Source organism: Trachurus japonicus, chromosome 5, assembly GCF_045865225.1.
Source record: "Trachurus japonicus isolate A0001 chromosome 5, Traja_1.0".
Taxonomy (NCBI): domain Eukaryota; kingdom Metazoa; phylum Chordata; class Actinopteri; order Carangiformes; family Carangidae; genus Trachurus; species Trachurus japonicus.
Window position 1 is genome coordinate 19,291,813 of NC_140911.1, and position 15,809 is coordinate 19,307,621.

Sequence of the window (15,809 nt, forward strand, 5' to 3'; positions counted from 1 at the left end):
AACGAACAAACAAACAAACAAACAAACATAAAGTTGTATACAAAACAAACAGAACACGTAAATATTTATAATGAGTGAAGTCTGCTCAGCCTCAGCCTGACGTGGGAGGTCGGTGGCTGAATCTGAATCTGAATCTGAATCTGAATCCACCTCCTCCCTCTCTTCTCTTCTCTGACATCTGAAGCGCTCCTCAGACAGGAAGTAGGAAGCTGCGGAACAGGAAGTACCAGATGTTTCTCCTGCAGGAGCGATGTGGTTCCCAGGTGGCTCTTACCTGACCTGCTGCTGCCCCTCCTGCCCCGGCCCGGTCCAGGAGGAAGTGTGGGACACGCTGTCAGCTACTACAACTACAGCTGGACAGCCGTTAATAAACCAACCAGGTTGTTCCTGTTGTGACCGGACACACGGACACAGTCGTTCCTGTTCCTGTGGGGCCAGGACAGAGGGGAGGCAGTGGCATCACACCTGCTGGGGCTTCTGGGAGGATTTCTCCTTTGCGTTCCTCGCGTTCCTGTTGTCCACGCTTCCCGGCTGCTGAGCCGCCGTCGTCGTCGGAGGTCGAAACAGACCGTGTATGAGCGAGGACGGGGGCGCCTGCGAGGAGGGTACTACAGTCCGATGGTGGTTGTGGCCGGAGTTCAGGGACGTCGGGTGGTAGTAGTGCCCGATCACCTCGCTGTAGGCCGGGGGAGCTCCTTCCACTCGAGAGCCGCCCTGCTTCTGCTGCCGGGACACGGCCTCCTGGGCCTCCAGCACGCTGACGCCTGAGTGGACGCTGGGGGGAGGGGCCTGCAGACTGGGAGGAAACCACAAGGTCAACAGGGTGGAAACAGCAGGTAGCAGCAGGCTGACTGAAGTCCAATAAGAAGGCAAGGCAATTTTATTTGTATAGCCCGTTTTTTGTTTTTTTAAAGCAGAAGTAAGCGATATTTTTGTGTTAATATAAGTCTTAAATAGTTGTATCTTCCGACAGCAATCACTTACATAGAGTGTTTGGTCTGAAACACGGGTCTGTCAGTCACTCTGCTCTGCTCTGAGCCCAGGAGAAAACTTTTCTTGTATCCTACAAGTTTTATCCAATGAGGAGAGAGAACGGCATGAAGGGCTGTGTGTGCAGCCAAGGGATGCGCCTGAATGTGGTGACGTAGGTTCGAGGACTGTTATGGTGCGTTCAAGGCAACCAGTAACTCGTGTTTTTCCGACCTGTGAAGTCGTACCAGTTCGATCTGGTACGAGTTCACGGGTCAGAAGTTACGAGTGGCCGTTATAGTGACTTTCACAGGTAAAACAGGTCGGAGAAACACGAGTGGGTTGCCTGGAACGCTACAAAGTCGTAAGTTGTGACTTGAAGCTGTAATTTACGGTTTCAAAAGCCTACCTGGAACGCAGCATTAGCCAAAACGACCGGATCGCTTACTTCTGCTTTAAGTATATTTTTTGGCCTTTTTGCCTTTATTTTGATAGCACAGTGAGATAGACAGGAAAGGGGGAGGCAGAGAGAGAGGGGGAATGACATGCAGGAAAGGTCTGCCCGACGCGGGATTCGAACCGGGGACGCCTGCGTTGAGGACTGTAGCCTCTACATAACCACTGCGCCACGCACCGCCCCGTATTGCCCGTTTTTACAAACAGTTTGTCTCAAAGGGCTTCACATCAGGGATGTCACAATTATAGATTTTCTTGGTACGATTATTGTCAGAGAAATAATCACGGTACTACGATTACCACGATTATTATGCATTAATACATTTCACAACACTATGAATGTGTAAAATCAAATAACTTTATTTAACTTTATTTATTTGATTTTACACATTACTAATCTCTAGGACCAGTTATTAATCCCCAGGGGGAAGTGTTTGAAATATTTATGTCATTAATTGTCCTCTACCAAATGTCTACGTTTATTTTTCATTAACATTTAACATTTAAATTCCTACTAATTCAGTGTTACTTTAGATAAATGGACCAGTATCTGTGCATTTACCTTTACTTTGGCGCAACATCTGCAGATATGGTACCAATATAATCTTTTTCAGAAAGTGACGGTATTTAAGAATCTTTACGATCAATTAATTGTGGCGTTTAATACCGCGATTAATTGTGAAAACAAGTAATCGTGACATCCCTACTTCACATAGCATCATAACAACATCCTCTGCCCTTAGACCCTCACATCCACTGAGGAAAAACTCCATGAAAACCCTTTTAACAGGGAAAAATCGGAGAACTGGTTGTGTCGACGGTGTGGACGAGTGTGTGTTTACCTGGCCTGCAGACTGGAGTTGGATGGGTCAAGGGGGTGGGAATCGAACACTGTCCGGTTGGGCGGGGCTCTGACCGACTCGCGGTTCAGCTCCATCTGCTGCTCGGGGTCCCGGAGCTGCAGGGTGCAGGGGCCCTGGTAGGGCGGGGGCTCCTCGCCGTCCGAGAGGGAGATGGTGGGGGGCAGCTCGATGAGGCTCTGGGGCAGGTAGGGGTAGGTGGGCTGGAAGCGGTTGGGGGTGTAGCTGTGCTGGAAGCGCTGCGACTGGAGAGGAGGCGGGGGCTGGGGCTCCCGCTGGAGGTAGGACGAGTGCACCCCTCGGTCCGGGGGCCGCGGGTTATACACCTGGTGCTGTGTGAGGGACGATGACATCACGTCAATGCTGATGTCATCATGAGTCTAATGCTGATACATAGATATATATACTGAGCCCTCTTCCTGTATTCTTTTTTTTTTTTTTTTTTTCACTATTATTATTTACTACCTATTTAATTATTTATTTACTATTGTTCTGCTATCTCTCCCCCCTTTCTTTTTGCCATATCTACCTCAGAAGTCCAACATACTTATGCTCATCACACACACGCATGCACACACACACGCACACACTTACACACACAACGCGTATCCTAAACAAAAACATTGTCTTTGTTATTTAAATTGTGTTATTTTATTTTATTTTTTATTTTTCATTTATTGTTTTTTTTTGTTATTTCATTTGATTGGTTATAATAGTTATCACTGCGTATTGTCTTGTCCTGTGTTGCTATATATGTTTGTTTTTCACCCGTCTTACACACTTTTACACTTGTATTGTTTATCACCTGCATTGCACTATAAAGAAAAAAAAAGAAAAAAAAAGATATATATACTGACTAGATGCCGCGTTCTGCTTCTCAGCGTACGTCAATAGCGCCGCCATCTTGGTCCGGGGGTTCTGACCACAGACATAATAAACGTCTGACCAGCAGTCAGACCCAGTCAGACCCTTGTAGAACACATTTCAGTGTATTTATGCATGTGGGTGTGTGTCTGAGTATCTAAGTGTATGTTTAATACATAAAAACAAAGATTATTTTAAAAAATTAAATTTTTTTGTTGTTGTTGTATCATCAATATATGTCTGACATTTATAATAAACTAGTGACTAGTGCAGTAAGTAGACACGGCTTCCCCCTGACCAAGATGGCGGCCGCTTTGACGTATTCCACTCAATAGAGTTGCCTAGGAACGCGGCATCTAGTCAGTATATATATCTATGATTGATGATAGAAACTATGATTATTGATCATATTTTTAAACCTATAAAACTGCCAGTTACTCACCTCACTCAGGCCACTGCTGGTCCCAGTGCTGTCAGAGGACCACAGACCCCCCTCCTGAGAGAGAGACAGAGAGACAGAGAGAGAGAGAGACTTTGACTTTTGGTAACACAACTTTATTTACACACTTTCTCTCAAATCATTGAGCTGTAAGAATACAATGATATAGAATATTTGATTTGATTTTTATTTGTCACAAACAAGCACATCAAAAGACAAACAATCTATGTAACAAGAAACAAAACAATAATGATACTGTGCAAGTTTGAGAATAGAAGGGGCTGAAGGAAGCAAAGCTGATCAAGTTCAGCCCCCCGCCACATTGTGATTCATGTCATACAGTACATCTGTAGTTCCATACAATTCAGAAGATTAACAACATATTGCTTTAATATGAAATAAGACCATGATTATAAATAAAATAAAAAGAGTAAAATTAGCTGTCAAGTTCTTTATAGCTGACCAAGAGTGTATGTTTGTACTTACTTTTAAACTGTTTTAAGTTATTGCACATTTTTATATCCTCATCTAGTCTATTCCACATTTTTACACCACAAAAATAGATATATGCTTTCTCTGACCATAAACATTTTTTGGCAACCTATTCCAGGCTTTAAACAAAATCTAATAAAAAAATAAAAAAAATAAAAAACAAAATTTCACACAAATGGTTCATTTTCTAAATGACTCATGAATAAGCCGCGATGTGACCTGAAACTAGACAACTCTAGTATCTTAAATCATCATCATTGTTAAATCTTAGATTAATTATATTGCATCTATTCATCTATCCTGTTTGACTTCTGTCTTTGTACGGTTATGAATTAATCTGACTCCACGAGTGACGGGAGACACTGATGAACTGATAGTGGAAGAGACTCATATCAGTCAACAACAAGATAAAACCTGCTACTGACTCAGTGTGTGTGTGTGTGTGTGTGTGTGTGTGTGTGTGTGTGTGTGTCCGATACTCCAAAGCAACTGGGACACTGCACACTTATGCCTCATCCTTGACTCACATCTAATTTGTAGACTGGAGTCACACACACACACACACACACACACTACACCTGAGGCTTCTCCAAACATATGACGCCACTTGTTCTTTGTGAATCACCTGCTACTGACTGAGTGTGTGTGTGTGTGTGTGTGTGTGTGTGTGTGTGTGTGTGGTCATGAGCAGCTCTGGCCCCTTATGAAGAATTGAGTCAGTGTGTTAGCTTTAGCATTAGCCTGCAGCAGCAGTCCAATCACTGTGATCACATGTCACTCTGATGAGCAGATTGAGTCTGTACAACCAGATTCAAACAGTCAGTGAGTCTGTCTCGATGAGTTTGAAGAAGATCCAGTGGCTAAATTCATCATCATAGCTGCAAACAGATAAGCCACAACCCTTTAAATTCAGTTTATTAAAGCAGAAGTAAGCGATCCGGTCGTTTTGGCTAATGCTGCGTTCCAGGCAGGCTTTTGAAACCGTAAATTACAGCTTCAAGTCACGACTTACGACTTTGTAGCGTTCCAGGCAACCCACTCGTGTTTCTCCGACCTGTTTTACCTGTGAAAGTCACTATAACGGCCACTCGTAACTTCTGACCCGTGAACTCGTACCAGATCGAACTGGTACGACTTCACAGGTCGGAAAAACACGAGTTACGAGATAAGTTTTCTCCTGGGCTCAGAGCAGAGCAGAGTGACTGACAGACCCGTGTTTCGGTCCAAACACTCTATGTAAGTGATTGCTGTCGGAAGATATAACTATTTAAGACTTAGATTAACACAAAAATATTGCTTACTTCTGCTTTAATGAATGAATGACTCAAAAGGTTTCAAAAGGACGGACTCACGTTGGCCAGTGGTAAATGTCTCCTGCGCGTGGGAGCGTGTCTGGAGAGGAGGGAGCGAGCCGACAGGCGGTAGTGGTTCAGCAGACAGGTGATGACCACCACCATCACCATCATCACCACCACGATCACCAGGATCTGAACAAACTCCAGCTGGGCTGCACGAGAAAGGAGACGGAGATCGTCAGCACATTTGCAACAACGAGTCTGTGAAAACAGAGGACTCACCCTTAAAGGGATAGTAGCATTTTTTTAAAGTGAGGTTGTATGATCTACAAATAGCCCCTAAGTACTTTAATTGCAGTAGAAGACTCTCTGCACTCCTCCCGTTAGCAACGCCAGCCCATAATAGCCCTGCCCAGAGATTTACAACATAAATTGTTGTGAATGGACCCAAAGAAACGGCCTATTTTCAGGGCCTAAAAGAGGTTTTACCTGAAAAAAATTACACAGTTCCATTGTTTTTCCTGCACTTTGAAGGGCTGGAAAAATTTATATTATAGCGAACAATGGAACTGTGTATTTTTTTTCAGGTAAAACCTCTTTTAAGCCGTGAAAATAGACCGTTTCTTTGGGTTCATTCACAACACTGTATGTTGTAAATCTCTGGGCAGGGCTATTATGGGCTGGCGTTGCTAACGGGAGGAGTGCAGAGAGTCTTCTACTGCAATTAAAGTACTTAGGGGCTATTTGTAGATCATACAACCTCACTTTTAAAAAAATGCTACTATCCCTTTAATGTGTATGTACACGGTTGCCCATAAAGTTGGAATAATTTTGTTTTGAGACACATTCCTTTTTTTATTAGTATTATAAAGGTTAATTGTGGTTTAATTGTCACAGTGATATGTTTGGAAGAGATTGATCAATGGAGTTTTGAGAGGAAAAACACTGTCTCTTTATCTATGACACTGTCATATTTTATTCCAACTTTATGGGCAAAAGTGTATATAGGAATTTATATGTCCTCTGATAATTATAAAGCAGCTTCATACAACCATGATTTTTTTTTTTTGTAAAACCTTTCGTTTAACCGATGATTTATGTACATCACATGAACATTTCCAATTTGCTTCATTAGTGAACAAAAAACAACATTTTTTCAAGTCAAATCATGTTCTTCTAACCTGTGAACACTCTCCTACATATATTATATATATATAGGTGCATTTGTAACTTGATGTTTGTTGATTTTTTCTTCAGCTATAACAACAGTGTTGCATGTGTGTGAGCAGATGGAGATTCATGCATTATTTATATAAACCTAAAAGAAAACTTGACACTAACAATGAAAACTGCTCCAGTGTGTTGTTTTTTACCTTTCTAAGAATGTTTAGTGAATTTACACAACCTGATACTGATAATCATAGAGATATAATCATCTGAAACCCAACAATAGCAATCCAAGCACTTATTGTTGGATATTATTGTTGCCTCTTTTCAAACTGAACATCGGCATATTTTTTTGTGTCAGTTGTTTTGTTTGTTGTGTCGTCTCTCAATCAGTGTATTTTAATATAGCACACTCTTCTCTACTCTGTGTGTCGTGAGTTGTGGTTTCATTTAAAAATATTTAAAAAAAATAAATAAATAAAGTGAAACCAAGAGCAACAGACAATCCTCTATGTATGAAAAGAATAATAGTGTGAACCATTCACTGTAACAGTTGAAACACTTAAACTGAGTAACAATCAGGATTGTAGGTTTTCAGACAGATCTCTGTGCCTTATGGAGAGGTCACACACACACACACACACACACACACACACACACACACACACACACACACACACACACACACACACACACACACAGTGCCAGACTAGACCAGAAAGACAGACAGAGGAAGCTTTGTTTAGAAACAGTCTGCTCGTACCCCACCCCCACCCCCACCCCCTCTACACACACACACACACACACACACACACCAACAAACGACCAACCAGAGCTTTTTTTCTCACCCTTTTTTCACAGAGAGCAGACAGAGGTCAGGGCCAAGACAGACAGAGGAACACACACACACACACACACACACACACACACACACACACACACACACAAAGCTCCCACCAGTTCTCCCAGTTGTCTGACACTTCCACCACAAGAGAGTGGCAGCACAGCTAAAATGTGCTTGTATGTACAAGGGCACAGTTTCAGTGCCATACTGGCAAAGAACAGCACAAGCACAAATTAAGTGTTAATAATAATAATAATATAATAGTGACTAGAGCACCTGCAAAGCAGAAATATACAATCTTACACGGGTCCAACTGGAGAATCACAGACCATGTCCTGATTCACATCTACTGGCCGACTGTTGGACCAGTAGCACAGACACTAGGGAGTCACGATTACTTGTTTTCACAATTAATCGTGGTATTAAACTCCACAATTATTTAATCGTAAAGATTCCTAAATACCGTCGCTTTCACAAAAATTTGATGTTGGAACCTTATTGGCAGATGTGGCGCCAAAATAAAGGTAAATGCACAGATACTGGTCCATTTATTTAACGTAACATTGAATTGGTAGGAATTTAAATGTTAGTGTCTCATTTTTAATTAAAAAACAAAACAAAAAACGATTAAAATAAACGCAAACATTTGGTATAGAAAACAATTCATGACCTGAATACTTAAAACATTTCCCCTGGGGGATTAAGAATTGGTCCTATATTAATAGATACTTGAAATATTTTGTGTAAACAATGAGTAATGTAATTATATTTTGACTATATTTGATTTTACACATTAATATGTTGTGAAATTAATTAGTGCATAATAATCATGATAATCGTAACACTGTGATTATTTCTCTGACAATAATCGTACCAAGAAAATGTATCGTGACATCCCTAATAGACACATTTATGGAATCAGATATTACATTTCTAATCAGGGACGTTTTGAGTGACCACCTATAACAGATTTATTAGCCATCAATAAAGCCATTAGCTTGTTTGTGTTTATCCTCCAGCAGGATGCAAGACAATATCTCCATCATCTGATCTCGTGAGGAGAATCTGCCTCAACACCCGTCTGACTGTGAAACACTTCACTGTAAAAACATCATCACTAACAACAAATATATAGAAACTAATGAGCATCTATTAACAGAAGAACACCATCAGGAAACCCAACAGTTTCTCAGGTTGATGTGCATCTTCTAGACAACATAGATTATCTAACCATCTTATCTTTTCTTATTTCATATTATCTTACCTTCTCATTGCCTAATAAAGTCAAATTTTCCCTGAGCTCAGAAACAACCATTCAGTTTAAAAACAACAACTCCATCAAACGTTAATGTGTCGACTTATCACTGATCAGAGGAGGAACTTTACTTTACTTTACTTTACTTTATTTCTCACGACCACGCAAGTGGTATGGAGCACAAACAATAAAACAGTACAAATAATCAGACATAGCAAGAGGCAGTGGGGCTGTACACTTTACATCTCTGACCAGGACAAAGCAAAAACTATCACTTAAACAGAGGAAGAACACGTTTCAGAAAGGCACCTAGCTTATAAATAACTTTTGTTTTATCAGACTGTAATAACAAAATGAGTTTAAACATAGATGGGCGACGAACATGGTATTTAGGGAGGTATTTTTCTCTTAGATATACAATACATGTGTTCTTGCATTCAAACAAAACATGGAACTCATCACCAATCTGGCTCTTTGCATAGATCACATAACCTCCGACTTCTATCCAGTCCTTTATACCTTCCAATAACTTTCTGTATTCTTGTATTGTTTACTCTGAGGTGGCAGATGGCCTGTCTAGACTTAAACTCTTGTTTAAACTCAATATAGATGTCACATCATCGATGTCATAGTTCACTTCTCCATGTCTGCTGGAACTGATCTTTCAGTCTCTGTTGGACAGTTACAGCTTCAGCCAGTCAGAACTAACACATCTTTGAGAGAGCCAAACATACGACAACCCACACTCATCCAATATCTCACCAAAACCAATAACTCACCACACAGTTGTGTCCGGACACAGTTGTCATGGTTGTGAGGCTGCATGATGCCCGTCCCTGTGATTTTTACTCCAGTGATTGTAACATGAAGAAGTTTTAAACGTAGATAAGAGAACTAAAAAGTCAAAGTAAAGTCAAATTAGGAAACTAAAAAGTCAAAGTCCAGCCTCCAGGTTACATGTCCTGTGATGCTCCCACTCCGGCCGACACCCACACTCTGAGCTGCCTCTCAGCTTTGTCTGCAACTTCTTCTCACACACATTCCCACACTGTCCACGCACACACACTCACATATTAGGGGAAACAGCTGACCAGACCCCACCACCGACACCCACCCTCCCTCACTCCCTCCCTCCCTCCCTCCCTCCACCCAATGGCTGTGAACAAAAGGGGTCAATACGAGAGAGAGGAGGGGAGGGGAAGAGAGAGAGAAAGAGACGGAGAGCCGGGGGGAGAAAGGAGAAGGGGAGTGGTGGGAGCGTCTGGGAGAGACAGATGGGTCAGAGGGCCGGCCAGAATAATGATGAGAGAGAGAGAGAGAGGGAGGGATGGGGGTGAGGTCTGACGCTTGGGAAAAATGAGAATTTCGAAACAAAACAAAACAAAACACAACAAAACTTCAGTATCTGCTCAGTATTCCTCCATCACCTGTAATTATCTCTGAACATGTGAATCTCAGGTTTTCTGACTTTACAGATTTAAATAATTCAATCCATCAACCTTCTGGTCACTGTTCCCTCTCAGGTGTTTTACTGCTCCACCTCGTTGCCCAGAAGACAAAAAAAGTTGCACACTCAAACATCCCCGACTAGTTTACTGTTCATTTCTCCCTAATGTGGCTTTGAATTGTGAAATGTCTGACCTTAACCGTGGTCTGTAGCTAGTGCAACTAACTACGATTTAAGTTTTTGCTTGAGAATTATTATTACTGTTCATATCAAGAATGCTTCTGTGCCAAGAGTTGATGACACCAACTTGATGTTAGTTATTTTTTGACATAATTGTTCATATGGCAATAAATGCAAAATCTATTTTGCCAAAACAATATTGTATTTTGTTATCATTAACTGTAACTGGAGTAGCCTAGGTAATGTTGTCAAAATAATCTCTTATTAATCATTATAGTAAAAGCCAATTGTATAGATATTTGGAGTTGGAGAAGTGAGGCCATAGCACCAGCATGTGGACGTACTGTGTACTGTGTACTGTGTACTGTGTACTGTGTACTGTGTACTGTCGCTCACTCAAGTACTGTCTCCTAAGGCAAGTGTATCTACCAGACCTTTGTTGTCATGGTGACAATAATAAACACAATAAAAACCAAGGATATAATAATAATGGTCATGACAGGAAAAGATGGTGGTTCGGATTAAAATAAGTAGCCTACTGTAGCTACTCCTTCCACTTGAGATGACCTCTGATGTCGTGGTTACAGTGATAACAACAATGAACAGACATGGAGAATAGAAACAAAATAAACTGCTTGTTTCATGTGGGAATCGAACACTGCTCTGCTGTATTATATTCATCCATCCTCCAGAACTTCCCCTTTCTTTTCCCTTCTCCTGCTAAGCATATTATTATTATTATTACCAGTAAATAGGTAATAAATGGTTTATGATACACAATAATGCAACGATAAGACAATTTATATAATATGTAGGCCTATATATACATGTGTATGTTGTATGTGTTGCTATGTATTACTGTACCATCATTGTTCACTTCAGTTTTAAGGACCAGTGTGACGGATTCAGTGGCATCTAGTGGTGAGGTGTTATATTGCAGATACAGGTGGAGAAGGTGCAAACACTAAAGTTCCTCTACTTGAGATTTGAAGTATGTTAAAAGTACAATGGATCAATATATTTCCCCTTCGCCTGAATTAAGTTATGTTAATGATAGTGGTTCATTCCCAGTGAAAGGTCAGCTTTCAGCCAGAATGCACCTTGCTTGAAGCATCTGATAATGTCCAATCAAGTGTAAGAACAAACCGTGATGTGGTGGGTCACAGAGGTGGCGAGCTAAAGGCAGCTGCACAGAAACAACTATGCAACATAACAACTTTCCGGCCTTGTGCGACCTTTGAATGCACACAAACAGTAGTTTATTAGAGGCTGTAGCCTATGTCAACTATTAGCCAATGCTCGTCATTTATTAGTTTAAAAATCTAATAGATTATGACCTTTTGAAAACTGTGTTTCATTTGGTGAGGAGTGCTTATGACTTTTTAATTATTATTATTATTTATGGCTTCCTTTGTTATTTTTGATGCTTTTAAAGATTTCATATCTCCAAATGTGTCCACATTTCGATCAACTCAGTTGATGACATGTCAAGTTCCACATAGGGTCATGGGGTCAGTAGGCTAGCGTATATGAGCGATACATATTTTCACACATACTATGCCTTAAAACTAGGGATGTCACGATCATACATTTTCTTGGTACGATTATTGTCAAAGAAATAATCACAGTATCACGATTATTATGCATTAATTCATTTCACAACACTATAAATGTGTAAAATCAAAGATAGTCAAAATATAATTACATTACTCATTGTTTACACAAAATATTTCAAGTATCTATTAATATATGACCAATTATTAACCCCCCAGGGGAAGCGTTTGAAATATTCAGGTCATAAATTGTTATCTATACCAAATGTTATGTTTATTTTAATCGTTTTTTGTTTTATTTTGTGTGTTTTTTTAAATACAAATGACACACTAACATTTCTACCAATTCAAATGTTACGTTAAATAAATGGACCAGTATTGGTGCATTTACCTTCATTTTGGAGCACATCTGCCGATATGGTTCCGACATAATCTATTTTGGGAAGTGACGGTATTTAGGAACCTTTACGATTAAATAATTGTGGCGTTTAATACCGCGATTAATTGTGAAAACAAGTAATCGTGACATCTCTACTTAAAACCCATGTTAGAAAATGCACCTGCATCTTTCCTTCCTCATTTTTCTGTCAGTTTTCAGTGAACAAATTCCTCAGACCAAAGCAGGTTTCACCAAAGACTCACAGAAACTGATTCTCCAGACAAAATGAAAACAATAATCACAAAACCCCTGGATCTCTGCTGCCTGTTTATTTATACATGTGATTTCTGTGTCATCATCATCAACACATGATATTGAAGTGGTAGAAGTTATAGTGGCTCTAGTTCTGCTGCACTGACTTTGTTTTTAACATTAAGAGTACAAGACTTCACCACTTCTGCACTGTCCCTTTAATTCACACGGTCCTGCTTCTCTCTGACTCATCCTGGGAGCTCGACCCACTGCAGCTCGAGAAGACGCATGTAAACACACAAACACGCTGCAACAAATTCAGAAAAGACCTTCAATCGATGTGACGATCCAGACACAAATATAACAGAAGTGTTTCCTGGACAACAAGATAATGAACCCGGGAACTTTGAGCATCGAACAACAAGTTGATCCCAGCAGGTTCATTACACTCCATCACATCCATTGTGCTGTAGAACTGAATTTGTATAGTGCATAATATTGTTTATGTGCACATGCTGTGAGTATTTCTGTTAATTTCATGAAAATGTTTCCCCGAACTAGGGGTGGGGGGCGATATGGCAAAAATATCATATCACGATTTTTTTAAACATGAAGTCACGATTTCGATTTCATCACGATCTTAAATCGAAAAAAGAAAAACAGACAATTTAGGCCAAAGAACCTTTCTGAACAGATTTTAATCTAAATAGTTGCAGTTTTGCCAACATGTGCAAACAACGTACAGTAAACATAGTAAAAGGTAAACAACAACACTCTGATAAAGTGCACTCCTGGGCTGACTTCTCTTTGTGGAGGAGAAGCTTTTCAAACCAACCTTTAGCTGCCTAAATTTCAGATTGTGGAACTTGACTTAAAAAAAATAACTAAATACAGCCAAAGTGCAACAATATGCACAACACTCACAATGAAGGAGGTTGTTTTGTCTTGTGAGGAATCTCGTTCATGCAGTTGAAGCTAGTAGCTAGGGGTGGGCAATATGGCAAAAATATCATATCACGATTTTTTAAACATGAAGTCACAATTTTGATTTCATCACGATCTTAAATCGAAAAAAGAAAAACAGACAATTTAGGCCAAAGAACCTTTCTGAACAGATTTTAATCTAAATAGTTGCAGTTTTGCCAACATGTGCAAACAACGTACATTAAACATAGTAAAAGGTAAACAACAACACTCTGATAAAATGGACTCTTGCAACATAAAAGGTAGCTTTCAATAAACTTGAAAGTAAAATATCAATGAAGACATTACTGTTTGTTTTATTCAACACAGTCATTTTAACAGGATTTTAAGTGTATCAAAACACTAAATAGCTGATTGAAAAGGGTCAAATAAAAATACAAACTAAAGTAACTGTTGTTATCTCTTTTAGCAAACTTTGCAAAGGACCTTTGTTTGTGCTTTGCAGCATAGAACTGCAGTTTATAGAATGAGCCCCAGACGATCCTACGATCTCTGCACTTTGGCAGATCGTCTACACGCTCTAATCCTTCACCATCTAATATCGCCATATCGCCCACCCCTACCCCGAACTTGCCGTGTGTTTGTGTGTTTGTGTGTTTGTGTGTTTGCAGTGGTCGGCGGTGTAACTGCAGCTCTGCTCCCTCCTCCTCCTGCAGCAGCTCGTCTAGACAGGAGGAGCCCGAGAGCCCGAGACACTCCATGGTTCATCTAAAGCAATTAGCTCATTTGTCATCCCTCGCCTGCTCTCCGTCTATCTGCCCCCCCCTCATCCTCATCCTCCTCCTCCTCCTCCTCCTCCTCCTCCTCCTCCTCCTCCTCCTCCCGCATTCAGCTAAAGGTCACAGCCGGTCACTGCCGAGTCAGATGGCTCAGCTCAGAGAGAGAGCACACAGACAGAAAGGGGAAGGGGAAGAGGGGAGGAGGAGAGGAAGGAGGAAAGGAAGGAAGAGGTTGATTAAGGAAAAGAAGGGAAGGGAAGGAGATGATTCAGAGGTTCATAGATACAGATATTAAAAAAAAAGTGGAAAGTAAGCGAGGGAAGAGGTGGAAAGGAAAGAAGAAGAAGAAGAAGAAAAAAATCAATGATGAAAAGAGGAGAGAGAGAGAGAGAGAGAGTAAGGACAGGAAGAGAAAAGCTAATTCCCCCTCCCCCTCCTCTCTCAGTCCTCGGATGACTGGACAGTCTGGGTAGTCAGAAATAGCACAGACAGCTGTGTGTGTGTGTGTGTGTGTGTGTGTTTCTGTATGTGTGTGTGTGTGTGTGTGTGTGTGTTTCTGTATGTGTGTGTGTGTGAGTGTGTGTGTGTGTGTGTGTCTGGCTGCCTGTCAGTGTGTGAGAGAGAGTTGTAGGTCATAGGTGCACACAATTTGCCTCCCAATTTCCATGAGAAAGGCTATGGGGAAGGGGGGGTCAGGTACACACACACACACACACACACACACACACACACACACACACACACACACACACACACACACAAACACACACTCCATTGACTTCGGATGTCATGGTGCAGCCAATAAGTGTGGGAGTTTTGGTACACAAAACTCCCATTGCTTTTTTCAACAGTGGGAAAATGGAGAGGGAAGTGTTTGTGTTTGTGTTTGTGTTTGTGTTTGTGTGTCTGCCTGTGTGTGTGCTTGAGTGTGTCCATTATCTCTTCATCTTTCTTAGTCTCTGAAAAATAATGAAACATCATTTTCCACTACACTTTTCACTTCACCTGGACACACACACGTACGTACGATTTTTAACGTGAATTTCAGTCTAGTTCAGAGAACAGCTCAGTCTGACACTAAAACACCAAACTCATACACAAAGTCTGCATTGTCATGAAGTTGAGGGTGTGATGATTTCTCCAGTCTGATGCTGTGTATTGTCCATTCACAGCCCTTGTTTGTGAACTGGGTCAGTGCATCAGCCACGATATGGACCGACCTATCAACATGGGTTATTTCAGTCCCATTGAAGAGTAACTGACTGTCATGGTGGTTGTGTTGTGCCCCACTCACTGCCAATACAACAACAGTCAGAGCTGTAGCCATTTTGTTTTCAGCTTGTCCAGCGTCCATTCATTCATCGGGCCGTCTTATTTTCTCATGGAGACGACATCTCAGCAACTTTTTCAAATTTGGTGTAAACATTCGCTTGGATTCATGGACAGGATGTAACCCGACTCTAGTCTGAGTGGCGGAGGGATACGACCACGAGGAGGTGTTTCTACTTTATTTTCATGTTAAAGGTTTCATGTTATGGGATGTGTGCAATATGCAATATGTGCTATGTTATGGGATATGTGCAATGCTGTTGGATTTATATGGCTGAGGTGTATTGTTCTTTTGTTTTTTGTTTTTGTCATTGTGGCCATTATG

At 40.9% G+C, this 15,809-nt stretch overlaps 1 protein-coding gene across 2 annotated transcripts in view; it reads right to left on the bottom strand.

Moving 5' to 3' along the window:
* Positions 1-439: 439 nt before the first annotated feature.
* The window catches only part of pmepa1 (prostate transmembrane protein, androgen induced 1), a 38,854-nt gene continuing 23,484 nt past the window's right edge, over positions 440-15,809 (bottom strand). The window contains exons 1-5 of one of the 2 annotated variants that reach the window (XM_085778044.1): positions 9,421-9,573; positions 5,433-5,587; positions 3,592-3,645; positions 2,268-2,617; positions 440-796 (exon numbers count right to left, since the gene is read on the bottom strand). In XM_085778044.1, the coding sequence (XP_085634170.1) occupies positions 460-796; positions 2,268-2,617; positions 3,592-3,645; positions 5,433-5,587; positions 9,421-9,466 (942 nt within the window). In that variant the 5' untranslated portion in view covers positions 9,467-9,573 and the 3' untranslated portion in view covers positions 440-459. Of the gene's footprint in view, positions 797-2,267; positions 2,618-3,591; positions 3,646-5,432; positions 5,588-9,420; positions 9,574-15,809 lie in introns of those variants that run through there. The other variant, XM_085778043.1, reaches the window with a different exon arrangement.